The following is a 17,838-nucleotide window of genomic DNA, read 5'->3' as shown; positions in this document are numbered from 1 at the left end:
ACCTGGCTGGCTGAGTCAGTAGAGCATGTGACTCTTGATCTCAGGGTCGTGAGTACAAGCCCCATGTTGGGCATAGAGCTTACTCAAAAAAAAAAAAAAAAAAAAAAAAAATTAAAAGTAAAAAAAAGAAAATTAGGTCTCTGGAAGGAAATTTCATTAAGTATTGGCAAATGGAGAATTTAAGAGATTTTTTTAAAACCATTTTTATTGTTTATATTATTTAAGAGTAAAGGGAGGATAGTGGAAGAACATTATTTTTATTCTCTAATAATTCAGAAAATGTATTTATAGTGTTTAGTATGTCTTTAAAATCTTATGTATATGGGCTTCATTATGTGAAATAAAATTATAATAAAGGTAGAAGTTACTTTAGTATGCAGCCCAGACCATTTCATGAACTATGGCTTACCCTTTAACATATGTAGGAATTTGAGTTTCTAAACAGTTAATGGGAAGACAGGTGCAATGATAATTTAGAAAATATTCTTTGAGCGCTAGTGTATAGGCAACTGATGTTCCATAAAGGCCTCATTAATTAATGGAAATGACCGAACTGTTAGCCTTCATTTAGCTTTAGCCTCTCAGATATTTGTGCCATAGTTTTCAAGGGGCAGCTGAAAGCTATGGGGCAGCCAGAGGCTGTACATTTCATGTCAGTGTTAATACTCGCATATGGTTATGAAATTTAACACAAGATTTTGTCTCACATGTAAGATAATAATTAGTATTCATTGAATTTTTATCATTCTTTTAAGCTGTTTTAGGAAAGCAGCTTTAGCGAGAATTGAGACAAAGTGTAAATTAGAAGGTAGGAAAAGAAAAATCACAGTGATAGTAGCTGTAAAATCATACTTAGTACTATTAAGTATGGGGGAAACTTGAATAGAACTCAAAAACAAAGTGTATTTATCCTTTAATTTTTAGTCCATATTGGCTTATTTATAAATCTTCAAAATAAGAAAACAGCTAAATACAAGATAAATTGACCTTAATCCTTTCAGTTCTATCATTGTATGTTGTTAACTTACATAGTTCCTGAAGAATTCATGTACAACCCTTTGACCAGAGTCTATGGAGAACCTCACAGAAGACCTGAAGTTCAGAATGCTACTATTGAGTTTATGGCTCCTTCAGAATACATGGTAAGCTAGCTTGCTTGCTTGCTTGCTTCCTTCCTTTCTTATTTTTTGAGAGAGAGAAAGCTATTGCGCACACGGTGGGAGGGACAGAGAGAGAGGGAGAGAGAATCCCAAGCAGACTCCACACTGTCAGTGCAGAGCCCAACGTGGGGCTTGATCTCACAAACCATGAGATCATGACCTGAGCCAAAACCAAGAGTAGAACGCTTAACCAACTGAGCCGCCCAGGCACCCCGCTTTCATTTTTTTTTTTTTAACTTTGCAGGGTTTTTTTTTTAATTTTATTTTTTATTTTTTAAAATTTATATCCAAATTAGTTAGCATCTAGTGCAACAATGATTTCAGGAGTAGATTCCTTAGTGCCTCTTACCCATTTAGCCCATCCCCCCTCCCACAACCCCTACAGTAACCCTCAGTTTGTTCTCTGTATTTTATTTTATTTTATTTTATTTTATTTTATTTTATTTTATTTTATTTTATTTATTTATTTTTTATTATTATTATTATTATTATTATTATTTAACATTTATTTATTTTTGAGACAGAGAGAGACAGAGCATGAACGGGGGAGGGTCAGAGAGAGGGAGACACAGAATCTGAAACAGGCTCCAGGCTCTGAGCTGTCAGCACAGAGCCCGATGCGGGGCTCGAACTCACGGAGCACGAGATCATGACATGAGGTGAAGTCGACCGCTTAACCGACTGAGCCACCCAGGCGCCCCTGTTTTCTGTATTTAAAAAAAAATTTTTTTTTTTTTTAACATTTATTTTTGAGACAGGGAGAGACAGCATGAACGGGGGAGGGTCAGAGAGAGAGGGAGACACAGAATCTGAAACAGGCTCCAGGCTCTGAGTTGTCAGCACAGAGCCTGACGCGGGGCTTGAACTCGCGGGGCTTGAACTCACGGACCGTGAGATCATGACCTGAGCCGAAGTCGGATACTTAACCGAGTGAGCCACCCAGGCGCCCCTCTCTGTATTTATGAGTCTCTTCTGTTTTGTCCCCCTCCCTCTTTTTATATTGTTTTTGTTTCCCTTATGTTCATCTGTTTTGTCTCTTAAAGTCCTCATATGAGTGAAGTCATGATTTTTGTCTTTCTCTGACTGACTAATTTCACTTAGCATAATACCCTCCAGTTCCATCTATATAGTTGCAAATGGCAAGATTTCATTCTTTTTGATTGCCAAGTAATACTCTATTATATATATATAATATACACACACACACACACACACACACACACACACACACACACATATATACATACCACATCTTCTTTACCCATTCATCCATCGATGGACATTTGGGGCTCTTTACATACTTTGGCTATTGTCGATAGTGCTGCTGTAAACATTGTGGGGCATGTGTCCCTTCGAAACAGCACACCTGTATCCCTTGGGTAAATGCCTAGTAGTGCAATTACTGGGTCGTAGAGTAGTTCTATTTTTAGTTTTTTGAGGAACCTCCATATTGTTTTCCAGAGTGGCTGCACCAGCTTGCATTCCCAACCCTGCTTTCATTTTTTATATGTTATTGTATAAAATTATATAAATAATATATTTTTATATAGTATATTACTTAGTACTAGATTTTAAATAAAACACTGTGTCATCTTTTACCAAAATTGTATGCTTTTAAATTTTATATGTTATACTTGTTCATTATAAATGTAGTTAAGTATACAGGGGTAAATTTGAAAAGTAAAAGTGTAAAGTTTCACTTATATTTCTTGTGCATCAATCCAGAAATTTACAATATAATATTGGGATCATGTTTACTTTTAAGTCACTTCCAACTTTTTTCTAATAATGCCATGATAAACACTCTTTCGCAAGTACTATTATACATTTGTATGAATATCTAAGGTTTTGCATTTTTAAAATAATAATTATGCCCAAGGTTAAATTAGCACTTTACATTTTACAAAATACTTACATTTAAAAACAATTTCTTTAGTGTTTTTTTTATTTTTGAAAGAGACAGAGTGCTAGCAGGGGAGGGGCAGAAAGAGAGGGAAACAGAATCTGAAGCTGGCTCCAGGCTCTGAGCTGTCAGCACAGAGCCTGAAGCAGGCTCAAACCCACGAACAGTGAGATCATGACCTGAGCCATAGTTGGACGTCCAGTGGACTCAGCCATCCAGGCGCCTTAGCACTTACACATTTAAAAAAAATTTTTTTAACGTTTATTTATTATTGAGAGACAGAGAGACACAGAGTGTGAGCAGGGGAGGGGTAGAGAGAGGGGGAGACACAGAATCTGAAGCAGGCTCCAGGCTCTGAGCTGTCAGCGCAGAGCCTGATGCGGGGCCCGAATTCACAAACCGCGAGATCATGGCCTGAGCCAAAGTTGGTCGCTTAACCAACTGAGCCACCCAGGCGCCCCAGCACTTAGGTATTTTTGATCATCACAAACAACAGTCTGAAATAAGCTAGGTGAATGTTGTTCCTGTCTGTAAGGTAGGAAAACAAACTTCAGTTAAGTGACTTGCTAAATATCATTTAAGTAAGTGAGAGAGCTTGCATAAAAATCCATGGCTTTGATTTGGTTACTAACTATTTCACCATGCCATAATTTTCTCTAAATAAAGGGAATATGAAGATAAGACTTAACATGAACTTTTAGTATTTTATTTTACCTTGTTATATTTTTGTAGGGTAATCTCCATTTGGGCAGTGGACTCCATTTTGGTATAGAAATTATGAGGGTGCATTTTCTTTTCATCACAGAAAAGTTCAGTGTAGAAGACAGTTTTGTGACATTTAAATGGTCGGTAATGGGGTGCCTAGGTGGCTCACTTGGTGGAACACCAACTTTGGCTCAGGTCATCATCTTGCGGTTTGTGAATTCGAGCCCTGCATTGGGCTCTGTGCTGACAGCTAGGAGCCTGAAACCTGCTTCAGATTCTCTCTCTCTCTCTCTCCCTCTCCCTCTCTCTCTCTCTCTCTCTCTCTGCCCCTCCCCTGCTCATGCTCTGTCTCTCTCTCAAAAATAAAATAAACATTAAAAAAATTAAGAAATAAAAAATAAATGGTAATAGTTTTCTGTAGTGTAGCTGTGTCTGTTGAATTAAAGCCAAAAAATCAGAAGCCTCTGTTCTTTTGAATTGCCCTCCCTAGGGCTCTTTTATCTCCCAGGTTTTACAAAAGTGGCTTCCTTTAAATTTGTAAACTTGCTTATTGTAAGATGTTTTGCTCCTTCGTCACTTATCTCGTAGGTGAGAGATGCGAGCATATGAATTTGGCAAGTGATCTTTGCATAAAAATATAAAAGTTAGTATACCACATGCCCAGTTCTCATTGTGGTTTTTTGATGCTTTTTAGTGAATTGAAAACAAATCTTTAACTTTGGAATTTTTTATTTTATTCTATTCTATTCTATTTTAAATGTTTGTTTATTTTTGAGAGATGGCACACACAAGCAGGAGAGGGGCACAGAGAGAGAGAGAGAGAGAGAGAATTTCAAGCGGTGCTTGATCTCACTGTGAGATCATGACCTGAGCTAAAATCAAGAGTCAGATGTTTAACCAACTGTGCCACTCAGGCACCCCTAAATTTGGAATTTTAAAATATAGTTCTACTTTTTTATGGATTTTAGCTGAAATGCATTGGTTAAGGAACCAGCTCAGGCTAACTTGAGAAATCAAGTCACAGCTATAATTTCCCTATATTGTGAAATATTGTGTACATATGGAAAAGTCTGTAAAACATAAGTGTGTAGTTTACCAAATAATAAACACCTGTGTTAGTATCACCTAAGTCAGAATTGAGCATTGCCAGTACTCCCAGAATGCCTTCTGATCACATTTTCTTTTCTTCCTGTCCTAGAGAAAAACTCTTCTGACTAAGGGTAATCACATCTTCATTTTGTGTTTTCTAAGTATGTGTCTCAAAAAAATAAAGTTTTGCCTGTTTTTAAAATTCTTGTTATTTTTTTATTGTTTTCTCAATCCATTATTGTTTATAATTGTCTTAATCTATAGATAATGTTTGTTGTTTTGCTGTAAGTGGGCCAGACAGATAAGTTTAGATTTAATCTTTTGAAATGATTTATTGAGATCTTTCTTTTCTTCAGTTACGACCACCTCAACCTCCAGTGTATCTCTTTGTGTTTGATGTATCTCACAATGCCGTTGAAACTGGATACTTGAATACAGTTTGCCAGAGTTTGTTAGACAATCTGGATTTGTAAGTATCTTAATTCATCTTTAAATTTGAAACTAGCAAAATGAGTAAGTAGTGTGAAAATAGAAAAAAATGCTATATAATTGTGTTCTAAAACTCCATAAAATTGATTCGTTAACTTTAGATCTCACTTTCTCTGAGAAACATAAATTTATTTTAACTTAAAAAAAAATATGTATTCATTTTGAGAGAGAGTGTGAGTGGGGGAGGGGGAGAGAGAGAGGGGACAGAGGACCCAAAGCTGGTTCTGCGCTGACAGCAGCAAGCCTGGTGTGTGGCTGAAACCCACAAATCATGAGATCACGACCTGAGCTGAAGTCAAACCCTCGACCAACTGAGCCACCCAGGTGCCCCTTACTTTTTTTAAATGAAAAAATTTCAAACATGTAGTAAATAGAAAGAATGTAGTGAACTTCCAGGTACTTATCCCTCACCTTCAATATTTTTAGCGTTCATCTGTTGTTGCTTCATCTAATTCCTCCCATACATAAACACTTTTTTCCCCTTGAGTATTTTTACTCAAACCATAGTCAGCATATCCTTTTAACTATAAGTACTTAGAATTATTTTTAACCCTAAGATTCAAGTATTACACTACACAAAATTAGCAATAGTTCCATAATGTGATTTAATACCTGGTTCTAGTTTTGGTTTTGGTTGTCTCAGAAATGTCTTTTTACTGTAAGTTTGTTGAAATAAGAATACAAACAGTGTGTACAAGTGGCATTTCATTATCCTATCTCTTAAGTCTCTTAAAATATCTGTATGTTAAATGGTTCCTTAGATACTTAGTGTAACCCATAAAAGCTAGTATGACTTTTCAGTGTAATGAAACATAGTGCTCTTGTGTTGTGTGGAAGAATGTGAAGTACCAAATCATATCAGAAGTGGACTAGTAAGTCCTTCACCTTGGTGAAAGGAGCCTCCTTGTTCTTTCTGGAATTTTTTTTTTTTAAGTTTATTTACTTGTTTTGAGAGAGAGAGTGTGTGCAGGAGCATGTACAGAAGGGGCACACAGGGAAGGAGCGAGAGAATCTCAAGCAGGCTCTTGGCTGTCAGCCCAGAGCCCCATGTGGGGCCTGATCCCATGATCCTGGGATCATGACTGGAGCTGAAATCGAGAGTTGAATGCTTAACTGACTGAGCCACCCCGTATACCCAGTATTTATATTTTTAATTTAGATTGTATATGGGGATTGTCTGTTGATGTGAAACTCCACTGACTCATCTAAGCATGAGCAACAAGAATGAAAACTAGTTTGTCCCTCTCCTTAAGAAACTATAGGTCAACACATTTAAGTTCTTTAAGACAAATCCTCCTGTTGCTCTTTTTTTTTTTTTGAGGTTTATTTACTTTTTTTTTTTTTAATTTTTTTTAAGGTTTTATTTATTTTTGAGACAGAGAGAGAGACAGAGCATGAACGGGGGAGGGGCAGAGAGAGAGGGAGACACAGAATTGGAAGCAGGCTCCAGGCTCTGAGCCATCAGCCCAGAGCCCAACGCGGGGCTCGAACTCACGGACCGCGAGATCGTGACCTGAGCTGAAGTCAGACGCTTAACCGACTGAGCCACCCAGGCGCCCCAAGGTTTATTTACTTTTGAGAGAGAGTGAACAGGGGAGGGACAGAGAGAGTAGGGGATAGAGAATCTGAAGTGGGCTCGGTGCCTACAGCAGCAAGCCTGATGCAGGGCTTGAACTCAAGAACCGTGAGATCATGACCTTAGCTGAAGTCAGACACTCAACAGACTGAGCTAGTGAGGTGCTCCTTACTGCTCTTCTTAAGACAAACAACATAAGAAGAGATTTAGGTAACCTTTAAAATTTTTTTTTAGTGTTTTTATTATTTTTGAGAGAGAGAGACAGAGTGCAAGTGGGGGACAGGCAGAGAGAGAGGGAGACACAGAATATGAAGCAGGGTCCAGGCTCTGAGCTGTCAGCCCAGAGCCTGACGTGGGGCTTGAACTCATGAGCTGTGAGATCATGACCTGAGCCAAAGTTGGACGCTTAACCAGCTGAGCCACCCAAGAGTCCTTGGGTAAACTTTTAAAAGAAGTGCACTACTTAATTTATATTTTGGAATTACCATTTATGGTAATTTTTTAAAATTATTTTTGATAAATTAAAATCATCTACAAAGTTTTCACTACAGGAACATGAAAAGTTTTGTATACACTTTCAAGTATTTTTTATCTGCCATTTCCTGTGTGACTTATTTAGCTTCATATAGGTGTAATGAGTTTTGGATTGCTTTATTATTGCTTGGTTTTGTTGATTGTTTGGCTTCTGCAGTGTTTTCACTTTGTGCAGGGTATGTTTTCATGCTAATTAAACATTGAATGGGTTGAACATTTATGTTGGGACACTTCCCATAATACCAAAGTAGTTATTTGCATGTTAACTCTTCACAGATATTATATATATATATTTATATGGGAAAACTTGATGAAATCCTCTTCTGAATTTGTTTATAGGCTTCCTGGCAATACTAGGACAAAAATTGGCTTCATTACGTTTGATAGTACAATCCACTTCTACAGTCTTCAAGAAGGTCTCTCTCAACCTCAGATGCTAATAGTTTCAGATATTGAAGGTATATATTATACACTTTAAATTATTGAAATGTCTTAGGAATTTTCAGTTTTAGAAATATCATGTTATATAGTGTATACAATATGACTCTATTATATTGAGGGAAAAGACCTGGAGTATAAAATGATAAGCTTGTTGGAATTGTAAGAGTCCTTCAGTCTAATCCCTCATTTACAGAAGAGGAAACAGTAATAGAGGTAAAGTGAATTCTGGACAAGGCAACAAAAACAAGTTAATGTTCAAACTCAGATTAAATGTAGGTTTCTTTTTCCCTCATTCATTCATTCATTCGTTCATTCAAAAAGTATTTGAGAATAGACATATAAGAGTAATGGAATAGAATAGAGGGTCCAGGAATAAACCCTCACATATATGGTGAATCGATTTTTGACATGGAAACGAAGGCCATTCAATGGGGAAAAAATGGTCTTTTCAACAAATTATTCGGAGGAAAATGAGCATGCAAAAGAATGAAGTTGGACCCTTACTTAAAACATATAAAAAAAAAAGGATCAAAGATCTAAACTCAAGGGCTAAAACTATAAAACTCTTAAAAGAAAACAGAGGAAAATCTTTATAACATTGGGTTTAGTAGTGATTACCTGGGTATACATCAAAAGTAGAGGTAACAATAAATTGGACTTCATGAACACTAAGACCTTTTATACATCAAAGAACATTTTCAAAAGAGTGAAAAGATGACTCACAAAATTGGCAAAAATATATGCAGATCATACGAATGATGCAGGATCAATATCTAGAACATGTAAAGAACTCCTCAACTCAATGATTAAAAAAAATGGCACAATTCAAAAATGGGCAAAGGACTTAAATGGACATTTCCCCAAAGAAGATACATGAATGGTCAATAAGCACATGAAAAGAAAATACTCAACATCATTAGTCATTAGAGATATGCTTCTCAGCAATAGCCAAACTACGGAGAGCCCAAATGTCCATTGACTGCTAAATGGATAAGGAAGATGTGCAATGTATATACAGTGGAATATTATTATCCATCAAAAAGAATGAAATCTTTCCATTTGCAATGACGTGAATGGAGCTAGAATGTGTGATGCTAAGCAAAATAAATCAGAGAAAGACAAATACCTTATGATTTCACTCGTGGGAATTTAGAAACAAAACAGATGAACATACGGGAATGGGGGGAAGAGAAGAGAGGGAGACAAACCTTCTCTTAATGACAGAATACAAACTATGGGTTGACAGAGGGAAGTGGGTGGGTGATTGGCTAGGTGGGTGATGGGTACTGAGGAGGGCACCTGTTGTGATGAGCACTAGGTGTTGTATGTAAAGTGACAAGTCAATAAATTCTCCTAAAACCAATATCGCACTGTGTTAACCAAGTAAAATTAAATAAATAAACAAACAAACAAACCTCTCAAAACCAAAAGAAAAAAAAAAAAACACGAATCACAACTACAGTGAGATACAATTTCACATCCATTACAGTGGCTATTATCAAAAAAATAGGACCTGATAAGTTTTGACAAAGATGTGGAAACACTGGAACTGTCACGCATTACTGATGGGAATGTAAAATGGTACAGTGCTATGGAAAACAGTTTGGCAATTCCTCAAAAAAAGTTAAACACATAGTTGTCATTATGATCTAGCAGTTCTCCCAGTATATACCTAAAATAATTGAAAGCAGGCTCAAACCAATACTCATACCAAGGTTCATAGCAACATTATTCACAGTAGCCAAATATGTAAACAATTCAAGTATCCATCAACAGATGAATGGATAAACAGTGTGGTATATACATATACTCAAGAATGAAATTCTTTTGCATGCTATAACACGGATGAACTTTGAAAACATGCGAAGTAAAATAAGTTAGATGCAAAAGCACAAGGATCGTATGATTCTGCTTATATGAGATACTGAGAATAGGCACATTCATGGAGATAGAAAGTAGAATACAGGTTACCAGGGTTTAAGGAGTTACTATTCAGTGAGTACAGAGTTTGCGATGATGAAAACATTCTGAAAATACATAATGGTGATGGCTATACAACATTGCGAATGTATGTACACTTAAAAATTGTACACTTAAAAATGGTTAAGGTGAGGGATGCTTGGCCGGCTCACTTGGTAGGGCATGTGACTCTTGATCCCACATATTGTGTATATTTCATAACCACAGTTAAGAAAAATTAACTCAAAACTCATAGACTAGAGTGTGAGATTAAATTTTTTTTTTAATGTTTATTTATTTTTGAGAGACAGAGGGCATGAGCGGGGAGGAGCAGACAGAGAGGGAGACACAGAATCTGAAGCAGGCTCCAGGCTCTGAGCTGTCAGCACAGAGCCCGACGTGGGACTTGAACTCATGAACTGTGAGATCATGACCTGAGCAGAAGTCAGATGCTTAACTGACTGGGCCACCTAGGCGCCCTTTGAGTATGAGATTAAAATAGAAGAAAACAGAAGTAAATCTTTGTGACTTTGGATTGGTTGATTTCCTAGATACAACACCAAAAGCACAAACAACAAAAAATAGAAAAATAGAAAAAATAGGCTGGCTGGCTCAGTCGGTAGAGCATTCAACTCTTGATCTCAGGGTCATGAGTTTGAGCCTCACATTGGATGTAGAGATTAGTTTGAAAAAAGAGAGAAAAGGATAAATTTGATTTCTTCAGAAACTTCGTGTTTCAAAGGATACCATCAAGAAAGTGAAAAGACTGTCCACAATATGAGAAAATATTTGCAAATCGTATGTCTGATCAGGAATTTATATCGAGATTATGTAAAGAAGCCCTACAACATAACCTGTAAAGGACATCTTGATTAAAAAGTGAGCAAAATATTTGAATAGACCTGTCTCTATTCAATACACAGTGTTCAATGGCCAATAAGCACTTGAAAAGATGCTCCATATCCTAAATTATCAAGGAAATACAAATGAAAACCACAATGAAATGCTACCTTACACTGACTAGGACTTTCAGAACTCAATTTTTTTTTTGCTGCTGTTAGCATGTCTATGAATGTCCATAGAAGCATCATGAGTATTGGTTTTGTGGTTACAAATAAATTTTACTGAGTAGGCAAATTGGCAAATATAGAATCCACGAATAGTGAGGATTCACTGTACATCTTTAAAAGGTAGTAGTTGAGGAGAGCTCCCTTCTGTCTTGGTTATTTTAAATCTCACAAAAAATCAGCTTTATTTCCTAACCTGTTTACCCAGATACTTACTTCATTGTTCGCTGAACAGGTGATTCTGATGATGGGCCAAATTGTGAATTCAGTGATGGGGTCCAGCCTCTCAATTTTATACATAAGCTGATAGATGGGATGTCCCTTGCTCTATGTCACATAGCAGGGATTTAAAAAAAGACAGTAACAAAGTATTTTCAAGAAAGTGGAGAAATTATAACTCTCATATACTGCTGTTTGGAACGGAAAATGTTGCAGCCACTACAGAAAACAGTCTGTCACTTCCTCCAGAAGTTAAACATAGAGTTACCATATGATCCAGCATTCTACTCAATATTTATATACTCAAGAAAATTAAGACTATGTGCATGTGAATGTTCATAGCAACATAGCCAAAAAAGGAGAAACAACCCTAATACCCATTAGTTGATGAATGTGTAAACAAAAAAATGTATCTATACAATGAAATATTTGCCAATGAAAGAGAATAAAGTACTGATAGATGCTACCACATGGGCGAGCCTTGAAAACATTTTGTTGTGTAAGAAGCCAGTCACAAAGGACCTCATAGTGTGACTTTGTTAGTACGATGTGTCCAGCGTACGCACATCCAGAGACAGACTGGCAGCTGCCTAGTGCTGTGAGAGTTGTCAGGGTCATGAAGAATGGCGGCTAATTCATGTGGCATTTCTTTTCGGGATGATGGAAAGGATCCGGAATTACTGGTGATGGTTGTGTAATTTTGTGAACATATTAAAAAATTACTGAATTGTATCTTCTACGAGGGTGAATTCTATGTTTTATGAATTTTTTTTTTTATATTACATTTCTTTATTTTTGAGAGGCAGAGAGAGACATAGCGCAAGTGGGGGAGGGGCAGAGAGAGGCAGACACAGAATCTGAAGAAGGCTCCAGGCTCTGAGCTGTCAGCACAGAGCCCGACGCGGGGCTCACACTCACGAACTGTGAGATCATGACCTGAGCCAAAGTTGCACACTCAACCAACTGAGCCACCCAGGCGCCCCCATGTTTTGTGAATTGTATCTCTGTAAAATTTTTATTAAACGTTTTTTAGTTCTAAAGAAAAAAGAAATCTAAACAGAATTTTTATGTGACAGGTCAAGTAAATAATGTTTCATATTATTTTTTTGGTATTACTTTTTACAAAGATTGTAATGAGCCTTTTTTTAAAAAATCACAAACAGTACCAAAATGTAGAAAGTGAGACTTCTCATAATCCGTCACCACCACCGACATTTCCCTTCCCCATTTGCTCCATTTTTAAGGAAGAGAATTTAATTCCTAAGTAACAATAAATTTCAATCCTGAGGAGCTCATCTGTTGTGGTCAGTTAGCCTATCTTCTGATGTAATTGATTTTGTAGTTTCAGAAGTATAGGCACTGGTGGGGGCCTCATTTATGAGAGTATCTCCTTTTTGAATGACAGAGCAGTTGGTGGGCTATGTTACTTCTTTGTAAAGACAGCTTTCTTGTATGTCATCTTATTCAACATTTTTTTTTTTTTTTAATGATAAGAAGGCTGGCTTCCAGGTCTAAGCAAGAATGTAAAGTAGCATTCTAAACTGTGTCTTTAACCTAAGAAGCAGAGCACTTCTGCAAACCCTTACTGAGTGCTTATAGATCAATATTTTCTAATATGATCTAATATGATCTAATATTTTCTAGGAGGCTCTTTACCTTATACATGGTAACAGATAAGTTGCAGTAAATACCTAAATAAATGCTACTTTGGTGGCTTTTTGAACATGGGTAGACACTGCTGTATATGTAATAGTAGAGAAGGTGGCTTTTCTTTAAATATGGGGACAGTTAATTGTATCAGTGTTAAGTATTTGGAACATCTTTAACAATTAAGTTTTGTTTAAAAGAAATATTTATTTATTTTTCAGATGTTTTTATACCTATGCCAGAGAACTTATTAGTAAATTTAAATGAAAGTAAAGAGGTAAGGCACATTTTCCTATCTGACATACTTAATTATAATATTGAAGGATTATATTTTCAAAATGAACTTTAAGTAAAGTTTTGTTTGTTTCTGAGGTATTTTTAAGACGTGTAACATTTTATATTTGCTGTTAGTTAAAATTCATCAGATGAACAGCTCTTGAGTTTACCCTTGAACTGATGGCTTTTAAGTCTAATATAGCAAGATGCTTGTAATAGGGTAGAAGATAAGCCTATTGTATATAGGAGGAAAACCTGAAGGAAACCTGCCTTGCCAGCCATTTGGGAAATTGGGAGGGTTGCTCAGATAAGCTTCTGGTCACTACATAGAAGCACTTTAGCTAGGCTGCTTTCAGTGCCCTTTGCTTTTCTGATTCACAGAGTGTCATTGGGGTCAGTTCAGAAGAAACTTATTACCTGCCTGGAAATTGCCATGACATAATACAGTGAGAGGTGAACAGAATGTGTCTGAAGGGGGGATGTTGTCTACCCTGTACATGCATATATGCCGTAGGGGTAACATTTTAACTAGCAAGTCTATGGTCTTAGCTGTTGGCAACAGTGACTTCACCATAGTGTGAAGTACATTTTTTCCCTTTGACTCTCCTTATTTGTACAATAAACCTGAATAGGTAGTTGTTTTTCATTTTGTTTTTCTTTTGTAGCGGTATTACTAGTTGGCAAATTTACTGGCTATCTTAGACTTTTCAATAGGGAAGAGTTAAACTTGCTTTGGAACTGAAAAGAATAATGTGTGTAGAGGTGATTGAGAAGGCCATGTTTCATGGCATTAAAATAAAACAAATCTCTAACCTGTGATGGTTCTTTTGGATACATTTTGGACTTATAGTCTTGCTGGACTACTGCATGTGCAAGAACTGTAAGGCCCCAATTTTGATTTGTCTTGCTTGCCAATTTATAATGTTGACTTAAAATGGCTTTCTTGTCATTTGACCAACTTCATTGTTTACTGTACTGTCTGTAGATTCTCTGACCATCATCACAACTCGGTGTCTTGTCTACTGTATTAGTTACTGATTTTTTGTGAAAAAAAATTTTACTTGTAACACCTTTGAGTTTTCTTGCTTTATTTTACAAGCTTGTTCAAGATTTACTGAAAACTTTGCCACAAATGTTCACCAAGACCCTGGAAACGCAGAGTGCCTTGGGTCCTGCACTTCAGGCTGCCTTTAAGCTGATGTCCCCAACTGGTGGTCGAATGTCTGTCTTTCAAACACAACTTCCTACTCTTGGAGTGGGAGCCCTGAGACCGCGAGAGGAGCCCAACCAAAGGTCTTCTGCTAAGGTGAGAGTGTCATCACATGTATGTTACTGTACATGGTGGTGTTCTGCTCTGTCCCTTTGACCACAAAGCTTGTTTCTCATTTACTTTTCAGTTGTGGAGAGTAGGGAGTATAAGGAAATAGATAAAGCATTTCTCTTTTATGTCATAATTTCCATTTTATTACATTTTCTACCTGATTTACTCTTACTTTACTGTTGGATCTTTAGCATGCTCCTCACAATGCAGCCTGCCTTTGATGAGAAAGTCTGGCAGCTAAGGAATATGCCTTCTAGGGACAAAGTAGAACATGGATAAACACTAAAATGTAGTCATAGTTTGGTATACTGATTGCCATAGAATTGCTTTTAACACCTTGTATGTATAAACTTAATCTGAGATGAGTATTTTTCAAAAGATGATGAGAGTTGCCATGTGCTACAATTATGGTGTCAGTCCTGGAGTCTGTCTCCCTAAATTCTGCTTTTTATTTTTTATTTATTTATTTTTTTTTTTTTTTTTAATTTTTTTTTCAACGTTTTTTATTTTATTTTTGGGACAGAGAGAGACAGAGCATGAACGGGGGAGGGACAGAGAGAGAGGGAGACACAGAATCGGAAACAGGCTCCAGGCTCCGAGCCATCAGCCCAGAGCCTGACGCGGGGCTCAAACTCATGGACCGCGAGATCGTGACCTGGCTGAAGTCGGACGCTTAACCGACTGCGCCACCCAGGCGCCCCATTCTGCTTTTTAGATGTATGAACTTGAGTAGTTAATTTCTTTGCCCTTCTCTTTCCTTATGTTTATTTATAAATTGAAAATAATGGTAGTTACCTGCTTCTTATAGTAGTTCAAAAGGCTGAATGGATAATACACATGAATTGTTTAGAACAGTTTCCAGCATAGTAAACATTAAATCGATTACCGAAATTAGCATAATAGGTATATTTCTTTTTAAAAGTAAAACAAAATAGGGGCACCTGGGTGGCTCAGTTAAGCTTCTGACTTCAGCTCTGTCATGATCTCATAGTTTATGAGTTCGAGCTCTGCGTTGGGCTCTCCCTTATCGGCATAGAGCCCACTTCCATCTTCTCTCTCCCTCTCTTTCTGCCCCTCCCCAGCTCACTTTTGCTCGCTTACTTGCTGTCTCTCAAAAGATAAAAAATAAAGGTAAAACAAAATAGAAAATAGTTAAGCAGTACATGTTTTTTTACTGAAAAAGTGAAAAAGTATTACAAAAATAAAGGATTTTTTTAGACTACCCCCAAGGCTACCTGTTAACATCTTGGTATATATAGATAGATTTTAAAATTTTATGACAATTTAGAGGCACCTGAGTGGCTCATTCAGTTAAGTGTCCTACTCTTGATTTCAGCTTAGGTCATGATCTCACAGTTTGTGCGTGGGTTCAAGCCCCACATTGGGTTCTGTGCTGACCTTGTGCAGCCTGCTTGGAATTCTCTGTCCCTCTCTCTCTGCCCCTCCCCTGCTCCCTTGAGCTCTCCCTTTCAAAATAAATGAATAAATAAAGTTTTAAAAAACATAAAAATTTTATGACAATTTAATTTAAAATTTTTCTTTATATAATTTATTATTAATAGGAAATTCACTTGACACCATCCACTGACTTCTATAAGAAATTAGCCTTGGATTGTTCTGGTCAGCAGGTAGCCGTTGACTTATTCCTTCTTAGTGGACAGTATTCTGATTTGGCTTCTCTGGGTAAGTTCTTCCTCATGACTATTTTTTTTCAAATGAATGTGAAAATGGTATTTATATGATGATATTCCAAATAGAGGACAAAGTGAAGGGATTTTTATTCCTTTGGGAGAGTTAATCAGTCTACTATAAACCTTTTGGTCTTCTACTCTAAATATTTATAATAGAGACGTTTTTATACTATTTAAAAGAATAAAATTTTCTTTTCTGATAATACTTTGGAAGGCTAAGGAAGAATTGATTCAAATACCAGTAGTTTTTTTGGTGCAGTCATAGCACTTAATGGCAGGATTTTTTAAAAGTGTGTGTTCTCTTCCAGGTTGTATTTCTCGGTATTCAGCAGGTAGTGTCTATTACTATCCCTCTTACCACCATCAGCAGAACCCAGTACAAGTACAGAAATTACAGAAGGAACTACAGAGATACCTCACTCGAAAGATTGGCTTTGAGGCAGTCATGAGGATTCGGTGCACGAAAGGTGGGACTTTTATTTTTTAACATATGCATAGAAATGTTGCTTTTGATACCAGTAAATACACATTTTCAGCTAGTCTTATTTCATGTTTGCTCTTCTAAGATATTTTACTTACACTGATGGAATATGCAGTTAATAACAGATAAGGGGTGCCTCGCTTGTTCAGTCGGTAGACCATGGGATTCTTGATCTCATGGTTGTGAATTCAAGCCAACATTGGATGTGGAACCTAGGTGAAAAAAAAAAGAATGGAGAAGAAACATTATAAAATGGAGACTCTTTTGAATATACCAAAAGCCACTGAATTGTACACTTTATGTGTAATTTTTATAAATTTTTTAGTGTTTGGTTTTGAAAGAGAGAGAGAGAGAGGGAGGGAGGGAGGGAGGGAGGGAGGGAGAGAGAGAGGGAGAGATTGTGAGTAGGAGAGGGGCAGAGAGAGAGGGAGACACAGAATCTGAAGCATGCTCCAGGCTCTGAGCTGTTAGCACAGAGCCCAAGGTGGGGCTCGAACTCACAATCCGTGAGATCATGACATGAGCTGAAGTTACAGGTTTAACCATCTAAGCCATCCAGGCACCCCTATGTGTAATTTTTATGGTATGTGAATTATATCTAATTTTTAAAAATCATATCCCTCCTCTCCCCCCCCGCCCCACCAAAAATAGGCATGGATTTTTATTCCATGTCTTGAACAGAAACAGTAGTAGTGAAAGGTGTTTGTTTTTTTTATTTATTTATTTATTTTTTTTAACGTTTATTTATTTTTGAGACAGAGAGAGACAGAGCATGAACGGGGGAGGGGCAGAGAGAGAGGGAGACACAGAATCGGAAGCAGGCTCCAGGCTCTGAGCCATCGGCCCAGAGCCCGACGCGGGGCTCGAACTCACGGACTGTGAGATCGTGACCCAAGCTGAAGTCGGATGCTTAACCGACTGAGCCACCCAGGCGCCCCGAAAGGTGTTTTTTTTAATAAAACAATTATTTTTTTAATTACAGTAAATATTCATAACAAAATTTATTATTTAACCGTTTAAAAGTATACAGTTGAATGGCATTAAGTACATTTTCTTTTTTTTGTTGTTTGTTTTGTTTTGAAGTACATTTTCATTATTGTGCCACCATCCCCACCATTGATCTTACAAATAGGAGATCTTTTTATTTGTGCTCTTCTCTATCTGCACTGCTACTAACCTTGCCTCAGTGTTGCTTTGGAAATAGTCTGAAAGTTTCAGAATGCTTTAATCCAGTGTATTTTTCAGGATAAATGCCTGTGGCTGCTAAATGATAATAACTA

The 17,838-nt window shown here is 37.0% G+C and overlaps 1 protein-coding gene across 3 annotated transcripts in view; it reads left to right on the top strand.

Annotated features, from left to right (window-relative positions):
- The window catches only part of SEC24A (SEC24 homolog A, COPII coat complex component), a 71,855-nt gene that overhangs the window by 33,863 nt on the left and 20,154 nt on the right, over positions 1–17,838 (top strand). For all 3 annotated transcript variants that reach the window (XM_058736215.1, XM_058736197.1, XM_058736208.1), the window contains 7 exons: positions 1,033–1,142; positions 5,214–5,326; positions 7,796–7,914; positions 13,011–13,066; positions 14,165–14,371; positions 15,949–16,069; positions 16,386–16,544. In XM_058736215.1, the coding sequence (XP_058592198.1) occupies positions 1,033–1,142; positions 5,214–5,326; positions 7,796–7,914; positions 13,011–13,066; positions 14,165–14,371; positions 15,949–16,069; positions 16,386–16,544 (885 nt within the window). The remainder of the gene's footprint in view (positions 1–1,032; positions 1,143–5,213; positions 5,327–7,795; positions 7,915–13,010; positions 13,067–14,164; positions 14,372–15,948; positions 16,070–16,385; positions 16,545–17,838) is intronic.

Source organism: Neofelis nebulosa, chromosome 1 (assembly GCF_028018385.1).
Source record: "Neofelis nebulosa isolate mNeoNeb1 chromosome 1, mNeoNeb1.pri, whole genome shotgun sequence".
In the NCBI taxonomy this organism is placed as follows: Eukaryota; Metazoa; Chordata; class Mammalia; order Carnivora; family Felidae; genus Neofelis; species Neofelis nebulosa.
The sequence above is the reverse complement of the archived record's forward strand: the minus strand, read 5'-3'. Positions and strand labels throughout refer to the sequence as shown.